This window comes from Peromyscus leucopus, chromosome 9, assembly GCF_004664715.2.
Source record: "Peromyscus leucopus breed LL Stock chromosome 9, UCI_PerLeu_2.1, whole genome shotgun sequence".
Classification (NCBI taxonomy): Eukaryota; Metazoa; Chordata; class Mammalia; order Rodentia; family Cricetidae; genus Peromyscus; species Peromyscus leucopus.
The window spans coordinates 44606896-44622424 of NC_051070.1; the positions used below are offsets into that span (position 1 = coordinate 44606896).

At 43.7% G+C, this 15529-nt stretch overlaps 1 protein-coding gene and 1 non-coding gene across 2 annotated transcripts in view; both read left to right on the top strand.

The window, feature by feature from the left end:
* Dgkh (diacylglycerol kinase eta) overlaps nucleotides 1-15529 on the top strand; it is a 179682-nt gene that overhangs the window by 65733 nt on the left and 98420 nt on the right. Inside the window, 1 exon segment of the mRNA XM_028878585.2 lies at nucleotides 15088-15198. Within this exon segment, the coding sequence (XP_028734418.1) occupies nucleotides 15088-15198 (111 nt within the window).
* On the top strand, nucleotides 8135-8240 carry LOC114699918. Its single transcript, XR_003735615.1, has one exon. It is a non-coding gene; the product is annotated as a U6 spliceosomal RNA (small nuclear RNA).

Genomic DNA, 15529 nt, shown 5'->3' on the forward strand with positions numbered 1-15529 from the left:
TATAATATCATGTAGTAAAAATCTCTCTAATATTAATTAGAAATTTATGCATATTAATGTCTATAAAGAAGGAATACATTAAAAACATAATGTATAACATTTGGAATTATTAAGTAAGTATTCACAGATTATAATTGCTTTTTAAAGTGATTATACTTTTATAGCTTTTCTTAAGAAAATTATAAACCAGTATAAGGAACAGAATGCATTAGAAATTACTGGGCATCTGGTATAAAGGATAATTAGACTACATTATATAGTCACTGTTGTTTTGCTTTAGAACATGTTAATCTGCATTTAAGCACAAATGTCCTAATAGTTTACAGTGTTTCATACACAATGATGTAGAGCTTTTGGATCTTCTCAGAGGTGTGGAGTCCCCTTGGTGCTGGGAGACGCTCTTCGTCCTGGGCTCCAGTTTGGGAGAGGTATTCCCTATTCTTCCCCCTCCTTGTTTATTCAGCCTATTGAATAATTGGCTCGTTTTTAGCAAACTGAACTTTTTCCTTACATACAGATGAGGTCACAGCCAGCCAGCTCAGGTTTCCTGCACAGAACACACCACCTAGGATTCTACATCTCTGTGCAAACAGGGTTCAAAAGGGTCAGACATAAGATTTAATATTCACAATCGTTTTGTTTTTTCATATACATAAAAATATAAAACTACTCTTTAAAGCGATTTACTAGAAATAACTGCTCACTTTTACATATTATGCACACGTCAATGTGCACATTCCCACTCTGGGTCTCTGCAATGGCTGTGGTGACGGGAAGCTGTAGTCTGGCCACCTTGGGGTTGCAGCAGTCGGTCTCCCTCTAGGGCAGCTTGCACAAGGGTGACTCAGCAAGGGGAAACAGGTGATGGCCTGTGGCTCCGTGGGTTTTCCTAGCTATGGGAATTCCTATGATCTCATCCCTCCAAAGTGTCTGGCCATAGACCTTTGGAAAAGCACCCCATATTGTTCTGATACACAAAACTGCTTGAGGGTACTGCACCAGATGTAGTTTATAAACAGGGAAGTGTTTGTGATATTGTAAATGACAAAGTACTCCATTTTTATGAAGCAAGGATTCCAGAAACTTCTCTGCATGCTGCTTCTTCTGTGAGTGGGGGTGTGGGAGTGGGAGTGGGGGGGTTTATTATTACCCCTCACTGCGGGTCTTCCTCCAGCTGCGCTGCTTTTTGATAAAGAAGTGAATTCCGAATTGGAAGGAGGGATGTTTTAGTTTGGGTTGGGGCAGGCTGCTGCCAGCCCTGGCTTTGGGTGGCTGTGTGGAGCACATGTGTCCCTCTATAGCTCTTCCTGCCTCAAGGACAAGTCTTGGTCATCTTCATCTGCTGGGAAATCCAGCGTCCGTCTGGCTTGTAGGTGGGCGTAGTTTGGTGAGTGTGGGCAGCTGGCCTTCAAGGGGAGGAAGGGAAGAGTTGCCGCCAGTGAGCATGCTCAGTTATTAAGCCCAGTTGCCCTTCTGCCTTTCGGAGGTTGGGATCAGACATGGTGGTGACGGGGGAGAGGGCAGAATGGCATAGACTAGAGTTCCACACAGGGAAAGGGACGTGAGGAGTGAAGAGACACAGTAGTTTCCTAGGGATGTGTTTTGTCAAAAATTTTTTAATGCTAAAATTTTTTAAATATTAATTAGTGTGTGTGTGTGTGTGTGTGTGTGTGTGTGTGTGTGTGTGTGTGTGTGTGTATGTCATGTGTTCAGGAGTCCACTTAGGTGAGAAGAGGGCATTGGCTCTCCTGGAATTGGGCTACAGGTGGTTGTGAGCCACCGCGTGGATGCTAGGAAAAACCCAGCCCCTGTGCAAGAGCAGCCAGTGCTCTTAGCCACTGAGCCGTCGCTCCAGCCCCAGACGCAAATTTTAAAATGCTGAAAGCTAGGTGAGAGTAAATGCATATATTGAATAACACGAATGAAGAAAAGGACCCCCCCAATACTGAATTATCTATACCTTTTACAGGGCTCACCCAGGCTGGCTATCAACCTCTGCCTCCTGAGTGCTGGAATTACAGACCTGAGCCATCAGGCCTGACTCGAAAGGTATTAATACCTGTAGGTTCTTGTGACCTACACTGACCTATTGAATCAAAACCTACCAGGTGAAGTAAGATTTGTTAGTATTTATAAAGTCCCCCTTGTAGCGATGAGCAAGATTTTGAACTACTGTATTTAATAGGACTGAATGTACTATATATATTATTTATTTTGATAAGGAGGCTTAGATTTATTTATTTAATTATTAATTACTGGGGAATTGAACCCAGGCTTGCATGCATGCTAGGCAAGTGCTCTGCCACTGAATCACATCCTCAGCTTGAATTTTTTTTTTTAAAAGCAGGACACGCATAGCAGGATAAAAATTCAAAGGGTGAGAGAAAGCTCCAAGGTGCGAAGTGAAGTGGGTGTGGAATCAGGAGAAGTGCAGAGCAAATTTAGAGGGGGAAGGAAAGAGCCAGACGAAGCAGGTTCCCAGGTTCCCAGGAGGGATTAAAACGAGATCAAAGGGCCACGGTGTGTTTTTTATCATCACACAGAAATATTGAGAAAGTCTAAGAAAAGAGAAAGATGCATACTATGATACGCCAAGGCACAAACTTGTAGTGAAGACAGACTTCTTTTGAAAAATCTATTCTTATTTTTATTCGTGTGTATATCTGTGTCTGTGTCTGTGTGGATGGACGCTACGTATGTAGGTGCCCTCAGAGGCCAGGAGAAGGCATCAGGTCTTCTGGAGCTGTGGTTCCAGGCAGCTGCGAGCTGCCCAACATGGAGGATGTCAACCAAAGTTGTATCCCCTGGAAGAGCAATAAATGCTCTTGTAGCAAGTTTCTTGTTGGACTATTTCTGGATTGCCAAGTTCTGAAATAATGACATGGAGACTTATTATTACTTATGAAAGCTTGGCCTTAGCTTAGACTTTTATAATTTAATTAACCTGTATTTTTTAATCTATGCTTTGCCACGTGGCTTGTTACCTCTTAGTAATGCATGTCTGACTTGCTCTGAGTCTGCTGGCAAAATCCTACACCTAGATTCTTCCTCCTCTTCCTCTCTCCCCAGGGAAGTCCCGCCTACCCTCTCCTGCATAGCTATTGGTCATTCAGCTTTTTATTACACCAGTCACAGCAACACATCTTCGTACAGTGTACAGATATTCTGCAACATTCCTCCTGGCCAGGATGCCAGGAGGCCAGGATGTAAGATAAATAAATAAATTTATTAAAAAAAAAACAAAACCAAACAAACAAAAAACCAGAATCGTTCCTAATATGGAGGCAAACTCCACATTATCCAACAATTGAGTGCTTACACTGGCCACAGTGGCATTTGCACATGAAAAAGACAGGCTGACTACTGGAGGCACTCCTGACTCTAGTCCTCAGAATGGAGCCAAGTTTCCTGCCCAGGCTGCCTGGAACAGTGCCTAAAAACAGCCTAGAGTTCTGGTTTTACCAAACGGCTGTTTGAATATCAGTCTTCAACTCACTTTCTTGCTCATTGAATAATTGTTCTAAGCTCCTGATAAGGCCAAGCTGAGTGGTAAGTTCTGGTCCCACGGTGGCAAAGGTAGGTGAGCATGGGCCCCGTTCCAGGCAGACTTCTTGGGAAACCTCCGCTCCGATTTCCACAGTGGCTTTGCCAGTTTGCACTCCCACCAGCAGTGAATGAATGTTCCCCTTACCCCAGCCCTCGCCTACATGTACTATCATTTGTTTATTGATCTTGGCCATTTGACTGGAGTAAGATGAAATCTCCAAGTAGTTTTCGTTTACATTCCCTGATGTCCAAGGATGTTTTATGTAGAGTGGTTCTTAGCTGTTTGTGTTTCATCTTTTGGGAACCCTGTTTAAATATGGATTTATTTTCATTCTTCAACGTGCAGTTATCCGGTTTGATTAGCACTGTTTGTTGAAGATGCTGTCTTTTCTACAGTCTGTATTTCTGGTTTCTTTGTAAAAAAAAAAAAAAAGAAAAAAATCAGGTGCCTATAGGTATATGGAGTTCTGTCTGGGTCTTTAATTTTGTTTCCTTGATCAATGTGTCTGTTTTTGTGCCGATTTCATGTTGTTTTTATTACTGTAGCTCTGTAGTATAGTCTGGGATGGTGAGACCTCCAGCGGTAGTTTTATTATTAAGGATTGTTTTAGGTAGTCTAGGTTTTTGTTTTTTTGTTTAAGATTAATTTTTCAATTTCCATGAAGAATTGTGTTGGAATTTGATGAGGGCTGCACCGAATCTGTAGATTGCTTTTGGTAAGATGGCCAATTAAATAATAATAATCCTACCAATCCATGAACATGGGAGATCTTTCTAAGTTCTGATATCTTCTTCAGTTTCTTTCTTCAGTGTCTTAAATTTTTATCATACAAGTCTCTTACTTACTTTAGAGTTATCCCAAGATTTTTTTTGAGGCTATTATGAAATGAATTGTTTCCCCAATTTCTTTCTCAGTCCATTTGCCATTTGTATATTGGAAGGCACTATAGTGATTTTTGTGTGTTAATGTTGTATCTTGCTACTTTGCTGAAAATATTTATATGCTATAGGAGTTTTTGGGTAGATTTATTAAGGTTAATTATGTCATCTAATCTGCAATTAAAGATACTTGGATGACTTCTTTCTTATTATTTGTAGTTCATTCACCTCTTTCAGTTGTCTTAATGCTCTAACTAAAACATCAAGTGCTATATTGAGTACATATGGAGAGACTGGACAACCATGTCTTATTCTTGATTTTAATGGAATTGCTTTGAGTTTCTCTCTACTTAGGTTGTTGTTGGCTGTGGGCCTGCTGTAAATTGACTGTATTATGTTGAAGTATGTCTCTGTATTCCTGATCTCTCCAGGACTTTTATCATGGAAGGATGTTGGATTTTGTCAAAGGCCTTTTCTGTCTCTAATGAGATGATCATGTGGTTTTTGTCTTTTCATCTTGTTTATGTGTGAATTACGTTTATTGATTTTGTTTGTTGACCCATGACTGAATTGTGGGATAAATCCAACTCGACTAATGTGTATGATCTTTTTGATGTGTTCCTGTTTGGTTCGCAGGTATTTTATTGAGAATTTTGTATCTATGTTTATAGGGGATATTGATCTATGATTTCCTTTCTTTTTTCCCTTTTTGTTGTGTCTTTGTGTGGTTTTGGTATCAGGGTAATAGTGACTTTGTAAAAAGAATTTGGAAGGTGTTTATTCAGTTTCTATTTTGTGTAACAATTTGAGGAGATTTTCATTAGTTCTTTGGGGTCTCGTAGAATTCTCTCCTGAATCCATTTTGTACTTTTTTTTGGTAGTTGGGTGACTTTCAATTACTACTTCTATTTTGCTAGGGGTTATGGATCTGCTAAGTTATTGATTTCATCCCAATTAACACTGGTAGGTGGTATATATCAAGAAACATATCCAGTTTTTTTTTAGCCTTTCCAGTTTGTTTGGTGGAATATAGATTTTTAAAGTGTGCCATTATGATTCTTCAAATTTCCTCAATGTCTGTTATAATGTCTCCTTTTTTTTAATCTCTAAATTTGAATCTCAGACATAAACTTCTGAAATGCAGTTTTAGTCTTAGGACGTCTGTGTGCATGCACAGTTCCTACAAAGAATTTTATTTGCTCTAAGCAAGGGGTGGAAAATGAGCAATTTCACAGCTTTGACATTGGACTAAAAACAGTCTTAGAAATCCAGCAAGATACAAATGAAATTTTTAAACATTTTTTTTAATGATTTTTTTTTTGTTTTGTTTTTTTGAGACAGGGTTTTGCTCTGTAGTCTAGGCTGTCTTAAAACTCACTGTCTTCTTGCCTTGGCTTCCTGAGTGCTAAGGTTATCTCTTATCCTGCAAATCTTGAGAACACAATTAAAATGATACTTGTTTTATTTACTTATGTGTGTATTTGTCTGTATTGTGGGGGACCAGCCCCTGCCTTTTACAGGGTTCCTGTGAGGAGGAGAGAGGAATAAGGAACTTGTAGATGGAATGATAGGCTTAGTGGAGAAGAAGAAAGACAGAAACGCAGGATAGCCTCGGAGGGCCTGGATCCTTATCCACTGGCCCTGGACTTTATTCAAAAGCGCTTTTTATAACAATGCCAAGGGACGAGGCAAAAGACCTCCCCATTGCTAGATACAGCCAAGTGTAGACCCTTCCAAACAACCTGGTACCCAGGCCCATGGTTCAAACCATCCTTTTATGCAGCCCTGCTGGTAAATCAAGCTCAGATCTTACTAGGAAACTTCTATGGGCTCCCACACTGTATGTGTGTGTGTGTGTATGTATACATGTGCATGTGAGTGCTCCAGCGAGCACATTTTTGAGAGCACCTATGTGTCACGGCATGCTTGTGGAAGTCAGAAGACAGCTGCTTTAGGGAGTCGGTTTCTTCCTGACACCATGCAAGTTCTGGGTATTGAACTCGGGTCATCAAGGCTTGACTGACCTGCTGAGCCATTTTGCTTGCTCTGTTTTCATCATTTGTCACCATAGCTTTCTGATCAAGATTATCTTCTATACTTGTTATTATCTGTTGTTCTAGCTCAATATATTGAATATAGTTGTGTGATTTTTTTCAAAATGGACTCTTGTTTCTTTACTTTAGGCTCACTATTCGTGAAGCCGCAGGACTCCTCCCCCACCCCGTGTCTTTTTCTTTAACCACATACTGACCACATGGACATATTTTCTAGAGTTGTGACCCTCGTCATTTCTGTCATGTTCCTTTTATAAGGACTGTGTTTCGCCATGTATGCACAGAAGTTTCCTTTTGAGGACTGACTTTCCCGTGAATAACTGGGCCCCTTTTAATCTTGTTAACTCGCAGCCCGCAGAGGACAAAGAGCATTCCCCCCCCTCTTTTTCTTCAATAATTTTAAATAAATTGTGTTTGTGTACTATAACAGGTTTATCTGGGGTGAGGCCTGGAGATGTCTACTCCATCTATGCTGGGAATTTGGCTGGCTTTTACAGGTCTTGTGCTGGTAACCATAGCTGCTGGGAGTTCATAATTATGACAGCCACATCATGTCCAGAAGGTCACATTTCACAGCTCTCCTCTCCATTCTCTGATTCAGACATTATTTCTACCTCTTGAAGATGTTTTCTGAGTCTTACCCCTACCCTAGTGCGTGTGTGTGTGCGTGTGTGTGTGTGTGTGCGTGTGTGTGTGTGTGTGTGTGTGTGTGTGTGTGTGTGTGTTGGGGGAGATAATGAAGACTTCCTGTTTACCACTGAGTATTCTCCGCACTCTGACCAGGCATGCATCTTTCCACTGAACTGCTGCCCACTCTAAACGAAGTTTCTCTGACTAAGGTCCAGAGCAGCCCAAGTCTATGGGTATATCCATACATATTTAGAAGGCAGTTTGACAGCATCCATTTAAGTTCTACCCTAGAACTTATGACCTCCCCAGCCACAGGCTCTTGACCAGGATCATTGCACCAGACATGAAATTGCTCCTTTTGGAGCAGTCTTCAAATCCCGCCAAAAAGTAGTTAGTTATCCTGTAACAGCTCTACCCCTATTGCATCAGTTGACGCTTCTGCTTGGCAGGTTAGTATTGCAGCATGCAGCGGGCCCAGCTCTGGGTAAGACGATTGACCCAGCTTAATGGGGATGTTCGTGCCATTTAGAGTAAGAGCTGCTATCAAGAATAGCTTAAGGGTGAATTAGGGAAGCAGGGCGTGGGGAGGGTGATTGCATCCTCCAGGGAAGAGAAGCCTTGACAGGCAGGCCGTGGGGCTGCATCCAGGGCGAGAGCAACAGCCTTCACGACAGACAAACTGAAGGGAGGAGGCTTAGAGCAAAGGGAGCCTGGAAGCCACAGGAAAGAGGCCCGAGAACATCACACCCAGTCTTTGCTGATGCCCATGGGGATGTGGATTTGGTAGCGCAGGGAGCAAAGGCCTAAACTATTTAGGGTTTCATTTTAGAGGAATCTTAATAACCGTGAGGAGGCTGAAGTGTAGGTTATTTGTGTCTTCTTAAAATAGTGCTTGTATAAGAGAAATAGATCCATTTTTAACTTCATTTTTTTCTTCTTCGTTATGTTTAAAAGAACTTTCAATTATGTGTTTTTATTTAACCCTTCATTATCTTAAACAGAACTTTACAAAAATCCCCAAACATATGCTCGCTTTGGTGGCACAAATCCTAAAATTATAATGATACAAAGAAGATTAGCGTGGCCCAGGGCAAGGAGGACATGCAAATTTGTGATGCGTGCCTTATTTTTGTTAGCCCCACTCAAAGAAACAGTCCAGACATGAAACTATTGAAGAGAGTCCTTAAAAATTGTGATAGAGTTGCTGAAGCATAGCTGACCACAGTTGATGGCTTTGAGCAGGGCGTTGGGGAAGGACTCAGTTTTCTTTAAGGGCCTGGCCCCTAGAAGTTTGACCATGCTTCAATGAGCGTATGGGCAACACAAATTGGATTTGGTGTTTTTGCTTTTTTTTCCTCTTTTTTCTTTTTTTTTGGGGGGGGGCACAAGGGTGGGATGGTGGACCTGGGAGGAATGGGAAGCAGGTGTGATTGGGGTCCATTGTATGAAATTCCCAAATAATTAATAAAAATATTATGCTGGGGGAAGTCCTGATCCATGTACTGCTGTCATTTGAATTTCCCAATGATTTATTCTTGTGACAAGTTAGAGTTTTGTCATGGACTTAACGGTGTCTATACCTGAGGAGTCCAGGATGCTACCCCAAGCGACTTGAGATGCTTCAGCAAGGCGGTACTTCCTGCGTCCCCTTCCTGTTCTCGCCCCTTGGCAGTAACTGAAGGATTTCCCTGCCTCTCTCCTCAGAGTGTCTTGAAGTAGACTGTATCAGAGGGGCATGGCTGTTCTCAATGCATGTGAGAGAAATAGCAACTATCTGAGGAGGCCAGATTGACAGTAACTAATCCGATGCCACAGGACATCGTGGCTGAGGCCTGCTTCCGTGTGGGCTCCACAGTGGTCCTTGTCGGGTCTGAAAGGCAGCCTTGCGGTAGGCGCCATTGGTGAGTGTTTAGACTTGGACTGGGGAGAGAGGTGGCCCTTGACCCTCACTGTGGTTTTGTTCTCTGTCCCATCACCGATTTTGTTCAAAGACACCACACTCCCCTCTTAAAGAATATTTTGTCCTTATTCCAAGGGCTTTTTGGATCTGATAGCGAGTTTTATACCTTTTTCTTTTAAAAAATATTTTTTATCTTCAAAAAAGTAAAAAAAAAACTTTACCTCCTTACTGCTTATAAATACACATTTCAGTGGTGTTTGGTATCTTTAGTTAGTTATTTGGCAGCTTCACACATGTATATAATGTGTCCGGTTCCTCTCTCTTCCTAATCCTTTCTCATCTTCTCCCACCCCACCAAAGCCCCCTCCTCCCTACTAGCTCCATTCCTGACTTGAGTTTTGAGCGTGATTCCTGTTTAATCAGAGCCCTCTGTGTGGCTGTTGGACTTGGGGTTGTCCGTTGGAGCCCAGTTATCAGGGGGTATACAGCTAACGGCAATGATTCTCCTCTTGCCCTGACTTTGTCCGTAAGATAAGCAGTGAGGCGTCGGATCCCCCACCCCAGGACCCTCCTCTGTTTTTGCACAATGCAATCTTTTTGTTTATGCACTAGTACCTCAGACACCTTTCAGATCAGAGAGTTTTTAGGTATGGAAATAAGCTAAGCAAAATCGATTCTCTTCACCCAAGTGACAACAGTATTTTTCATGTTATTTCTAGATAAGCTGCAAAGCATTTATTTTTGTGCGTTTTGCCTTTAAACCAAGACAAGGCTCTAGCTCCTATCGTGAGCAAAGAAGGAAATGCACAAGCCAGTGGGCTGCGGGAATGCTGACGGGTGACCGTGAAGCCGAACAAGATGTGTCCACTGGAAAGCTCAGGAAACAGACAAACCGCTCAGCTGCAGGGCCACTTTTCTCATTTTAACCATACATGCTGAGTTAAGATTTTTTTTTTTAAAGAATAACTGACTCATTAATCACCCATCGGCGCTTTCATAAATGTGGTCACTGATTCTCCCTCCCCAGGGTCTCAGTCACTGTTCTGCTGCTGTGAAAGGACATCATGACCATGGCAGCTCTTATAAAAGAAAATATTGAATTGGGGCTGGCTTACAGTTTCAGAGGCTTAGTCCATTGTCATCATGGCGGAGAGCGTGGCGGAGAGCGTGGCAGCAGGCAGGCATGCAGCTGGAGGATAGCTGGGAGCTATAACCTGGTCCACAGCAGAGAGAGAGAACCATTGGACCTGGCATGGGCTTTTGAAACCGTACAGCCCACCCCCAGGGACACACTTCCTCCAACAAGGGCACCCTTTCCGAACCTTATAATCTTCTCACATAATGCCGCTCCTGGATGACCAAGCATTCAACCATTTTCCTCAAATCACCACCCTACTATTGTGTCGAACACCTTTCTTCCCTCATTCCTTCTTAACCTTTTTATCATTCTGTCCTTCTGTGACTCACAAGTGTGTACTTTCTGAAGCTCCAAGCCATGAAACCAAATAGATTAAGATGGGAAACTGTTGTTCAGCTATTGGAAGTTATTAAGGCGTAAGTAAGATCTTCCGTAGTCTCAGGCTAAAATAAGCACATTACCAAGATGGTTCCACCTGGCCAATTACTGTTTGAAGTAAGCTAGGATGAATAGGAAACACAGAGTGAAAATTTTGTGTGTGTGTGTGTGTGTGTGTGTGTGTGTGTGTGTGTACAGGTGTGTGTATGTACAGGTGTGTGAAGGTCAGAGGTCAGTGCCAGGCGTCTTCCTCAGCTGCTCTCCATCTTGGTTTTTGAGACAGGGTTTCTCAGTGAACCTGGTACTTGCTGACTGGCTAGGCTGGCTGGCCAGTGAGCCCCGAGGATCCTCCCGTCTTGACCTCTTCAGCTGCATCAAAGTCAGTTCTCTCACAAGTAGAGCTTCAGTTCAAAGTCGGGGGAGAGGAGAGCCTTGTGCTCTTAAGGGTCCAGTAGAAGAGAGGACCCCGGGATTCAGTCACAAGGTAGACTTTCCCGAGTACTCGATCATAAAGGTCATGGAAGATGTGCCCTCAGTGTGAACTTGGTCCAGAGGCTCCTGGGTCACAGGGCAGCAGCCTTGGCGCCTCACCAGTGCCCTCTGTGGTTGGTGACGACCTGGGATTCTGCCTCTACTATGGAGTCTCTCCCAGAGGAGCTGTCACAATCAGTGTGAAGAAGGACCTTCTCACGACTAGTGAACATTTGTTTGAAACCTTCCTAATCAGACCTTCTAACATCCGGCACGCACGCAGAGAATTTCTCCTTGCTACCAGATCAGGCTCTTGACGAGGGGTGACAGTTCTTTGCAGTTGGATTGAAGGCTTTCAGCAGAAGGAGCGTATGCTGTTTGGTTGACTGGAAGGAGAAGCTAGGAGGTGGAAGAAAGCAGAGCAGGCGGGAGACTGAGAGGGGACGTGTGCCGTGTGGTGTCATGTGAGTTGTGACATCTCATCATGCGGCCTAAGGAGTGAGAGGCTCTTCATAATTTGTAGCGTTTTATCTAGGTCCTGGGCGAGCTTTTGGGATGAGCCATCTTGCTTGTACAACTCAAGGAAGGTGCCAGGATGTGGGCTGGTCGGATCTATAAGGATGGTAACCCTGGTGGGTAGTCCCCACTTTATCCGGTCTTGTCATGTTGGCTCCAAGAGCGGGTCAGAGCTGCTCCTGGGAGGTCTTGACTTCAGAGGGAAGTCGTGGTTTTCACCATTCATTGTAGCGTGGTAGCCTTTCCATGGCACTCCTCACTGAATGTAAGGATGGATCTTTGAGCTGCGCTTCTCCAAAGCCTACCTCCCACCCCCCCTCACCCCCCCACTCCCACCCCCCCCACCTCCCGCCACCCCCCTTCCCAGCTTACCACCCTGTTCTCACGAGTGTTCTGCATTTAGCTGTACGAGATGAAGTCTCCTGGGCTTGGCTGTCCAGCATGTTCAATAGAAGCTCCTCTCCTGCCTCACACATTTCACCAGCCCTTTGTACTTACAGTAAAAGGCGGGTTCCTCCTCGTGCCTGGCAGATCCTGACTCATCTCTTGCAACTTCATGTCTTGATCCTTTCCATCCACTCCGGCAGTTATTTGCCTTGACAGTGGCTGGTGAACACTTACTTACCTTTTCCAGGAAGCTCTTAGAATTCATGCCTGGAAAATACTCTCTGAACTTAATAGCACAATGAAATCATCATCGTAATAATACTTGGTGCCACTTACTGAGATTTTCTGTAGGCCAAATACTCTTCTAAGTGTTCTCCAGATGCACTGTATCATTAACTTTAAAGCAATAAGCTTATAAAGTTGCTATTCTGGCCTTCTGTTTTTGGATAGGAAATGTGGCCATAGAGAAGTGGGGTATCCTAGATTCATGTTGTTAGTGTGTTGTAGAGCCTGGCTTGAAGTCAAGATTCCAGACCCGTTCTCTGGTACTGAAGTTTCAGAAGTATTTTGTTACCATCGACTTGCAGTGATTTCCCGGTGGACGCTCTCAGAACACACTGCAAAGTGAACCTGAAACTCAAAGTAAACATCAACATGACCTCATTACCTTCCGAACAAGAAACTTCTCTCAGATTTTCTAGCTTATTGATAATATAAGGCATTATTATTAAAGTTACAAATGAACTCTGATATCACACAAATTTCATCTCAACCATTCATACAGGCCCCATTGGCACGTGGGAGGTAATGTCCTGGGCATTTGAGATACCCCCATGGCAGTCTAGTGGGACAATTTTTAACTTTGGTTTTCCGCACTGTTTTTGCCTTGGAGGCTCACTGTAGTATTGTTATTCTGGCATTGAATTCAGAATAAGTGTGAGCTGTCCTGGACCCCTCTTGAAGACAGTGTTATGATGTGTCTCCTGAGGACAGTCTTATAGATAGGCTCTGGAGCAGTCTGCCTCTCTCTTTCCTTTCTCTTTTTCTTCCAATTAAAGTAAAACATTACATTTTTACTACATATAATAAACTCAGGGACTTAGTATTTCAATACAGGTTGTAAAATAGGTGAATTACATGGTGGACATATTTTGTGGGGAAGCACAGAGAATGAGAACATACTGTAGTATCGAACAGGTGGCCATTGAGATGAGTCTCACTGAGATCACGGTTTGAAGGAAGCTGGACCTGGTGGTGTGCCCTTGTAATCCAGGGTCGGGGAGGCAGAGACAGGTGAACCTTTGGGGCTCAGTGGTCAGCCGGGTTTGTCTCTCTGGTGTGCTCCAGGCCAGTGAGAAACCCCATCTTTTAAAGGTAGGTGGTGCCTGAGGAATGACACCCACAAATATCACTTGGCCTCTACTCACATGCACACATCAAGGTGCATGCATCAAGGACTTGTATCAGGACAAAAATGAACATCCTCCCCTGGCCCAAAGACTTGAAGTGCGAGAGTTAACCGGATGAGGGAAGAGCAGTAGCCAGTACCTAGGCCTGAGCCATGCTTTTCCAATTAAAAGCAAAAAGAGTAATTGTGGACGGAAGGGTCCAAGAGAGTCAAAGACTAGGTGGGGTCTGAGAGCTTGGAGATTTTGCTCGGGGCAGTGGGAGTGACCTGACATTCTATAAAGCACTCAGCAGAATCCAGTCCGGAGTCACAGAGGCCCTCCTACCTCTCCAGGCACATCGCCCGCTGTCTCCCTTGGAAACGCTTCTAGATATTTGCTCCAGAATGCCCTCTGGAGAGTCCCCAGGTGTCTATGCTGTCTTGAGTCTGTCCCAATCTGCTTTCTGTTGCTGGGACAGAATACGTGGGGAGAGCAATCGAAAGAGAAGGTTTTGTTTTGGTTCACGGTTCTGGAAGTTTCAGTCCGCGGTCATTTGGCTCTATTACTTGTGGCCTGTGGTAAAATGGAGCATTGTGGGAAGGAACACATGGCTGAGCCAAGCTGCTCATCTCCGGGTGTCAGGGTGTGGGGACATGGAGATTGAGAGAGGTTGGTGACCAAATGTATCCATTTGCTGGTCTTCCCCCGACCCAGTAAATGACCCAGTTCTTTCAGGTAGGCCCCACCCTTCTGTCTCCTAATGGCTTAGCAATAGATCAATAGATTAGTGAAGTCCAAGCCCTCATGATTGACCTCTGCCTCTAAACACAGACGCATTGGTGACCAAGCCTTCACCATGTGAGCCTTTCAGGGGCACTTCAGATCCAAACCTTTGTATACCCTAACTATGCTTTTTGTTGTTGTTGCATGGAGGCCTTCCATGGAGGCTGCTTCAGGGAGTCCTTCCTTGACTCCCACTTAGGCTGGCTGAAATATTCTTTCCTGTCTGAGCTACCACACATAGTTCTTTGTGTACGTGTTTGCCGTAGTAACTAACGTCTAACAGCGTCTGTTGTTTATCACACTAGCCTGTCCATTCTATCCTGCTGACATCCCCTTTGTACAAAGGAATATGCAGATGTTAATAACTTGCCTAAGTTCATCAGTTACTTGCACTGAAGCTAGGAATTACACATGGGTCTGGCTCCAGAGGCCATTTGCTCCAGAGGTCAGTGTATGACCCGCACCTCTAACATTCTCACCTTATATAAGCTGTGCGGAAGTCACATCCATTGCAGATGTTAGTTTGCTTTTGTTAAATTCATTAAATTTGTTCTTTGACAATTCCATTGATGAATTTGATTATCCTCACCCCAACCTTCTTTTATCTCCTTCTCTACCCTGCCCCACCCCTGTCTCTTTCTCACATTCATGTCTTTTTGTTTTGTTTGGTGGCCCACTGAGTTTAACTGGGGCTGTCTGTGTGGCCTTGGGTTTGGGACTGTCCAGGGGAGCCTGGTGGATTCGCCAGTGGGTACGCAGCTGAAGACAGTGACTCTCTGTCTCCCACAATCGATCAGTGGCCGATTGCACCTGCAAATTCTTTGGGAACCATGTGAATTTCACTTTTACTTTCTGGTGCTTTATGTGCATTCTCTTGATTGGCCTGTGATGTGAATGAAACATTCGCTCCTGGCATTTGTAAGATGTGCGCCACGGTGTTCGGAATTCCGGGTTCTGAATGGGATTTGGTTCTGGGTTGGGTTTTCACCCTGTCGCTGTGCTCTGTTCTGTCCCCAGACCAGCATTAAAGAGGGACAGCTGCTGAAGCAAACCAGCTCCTTCCAAAGGTGGAAAAAGAGATACTTCAAACTTCGAGGCCGGACACTTTATTACGCAAAAGACTCAAAGGTAACTCCACAGGACGGACCCCAAGCACTGTGTGTCATGACTAGATCTAAACCTAGATCCAAGCTGCATTTGTCTTGGATCCTCGTTATAGCTTAGCTGTCCTCATAGGGATTTATTATAAGTGTGGTCATCTTTCACTCCACCTCAAGGGGGAGCTATCGAGTCATAGGGGCAGCTAGCCTAATAGGTTTTGATTTTTTTCTTCTAATTAAAATAAGTTATAAATAATTTAGACTGAATTCAAAACTTTGGGTTTCCTCCTTTTTTCCCTTTTAAATCTTTTTCTGACTATAAGAAAGTGAGAGGTTGTTATAGCTGTTAGAAATGTACA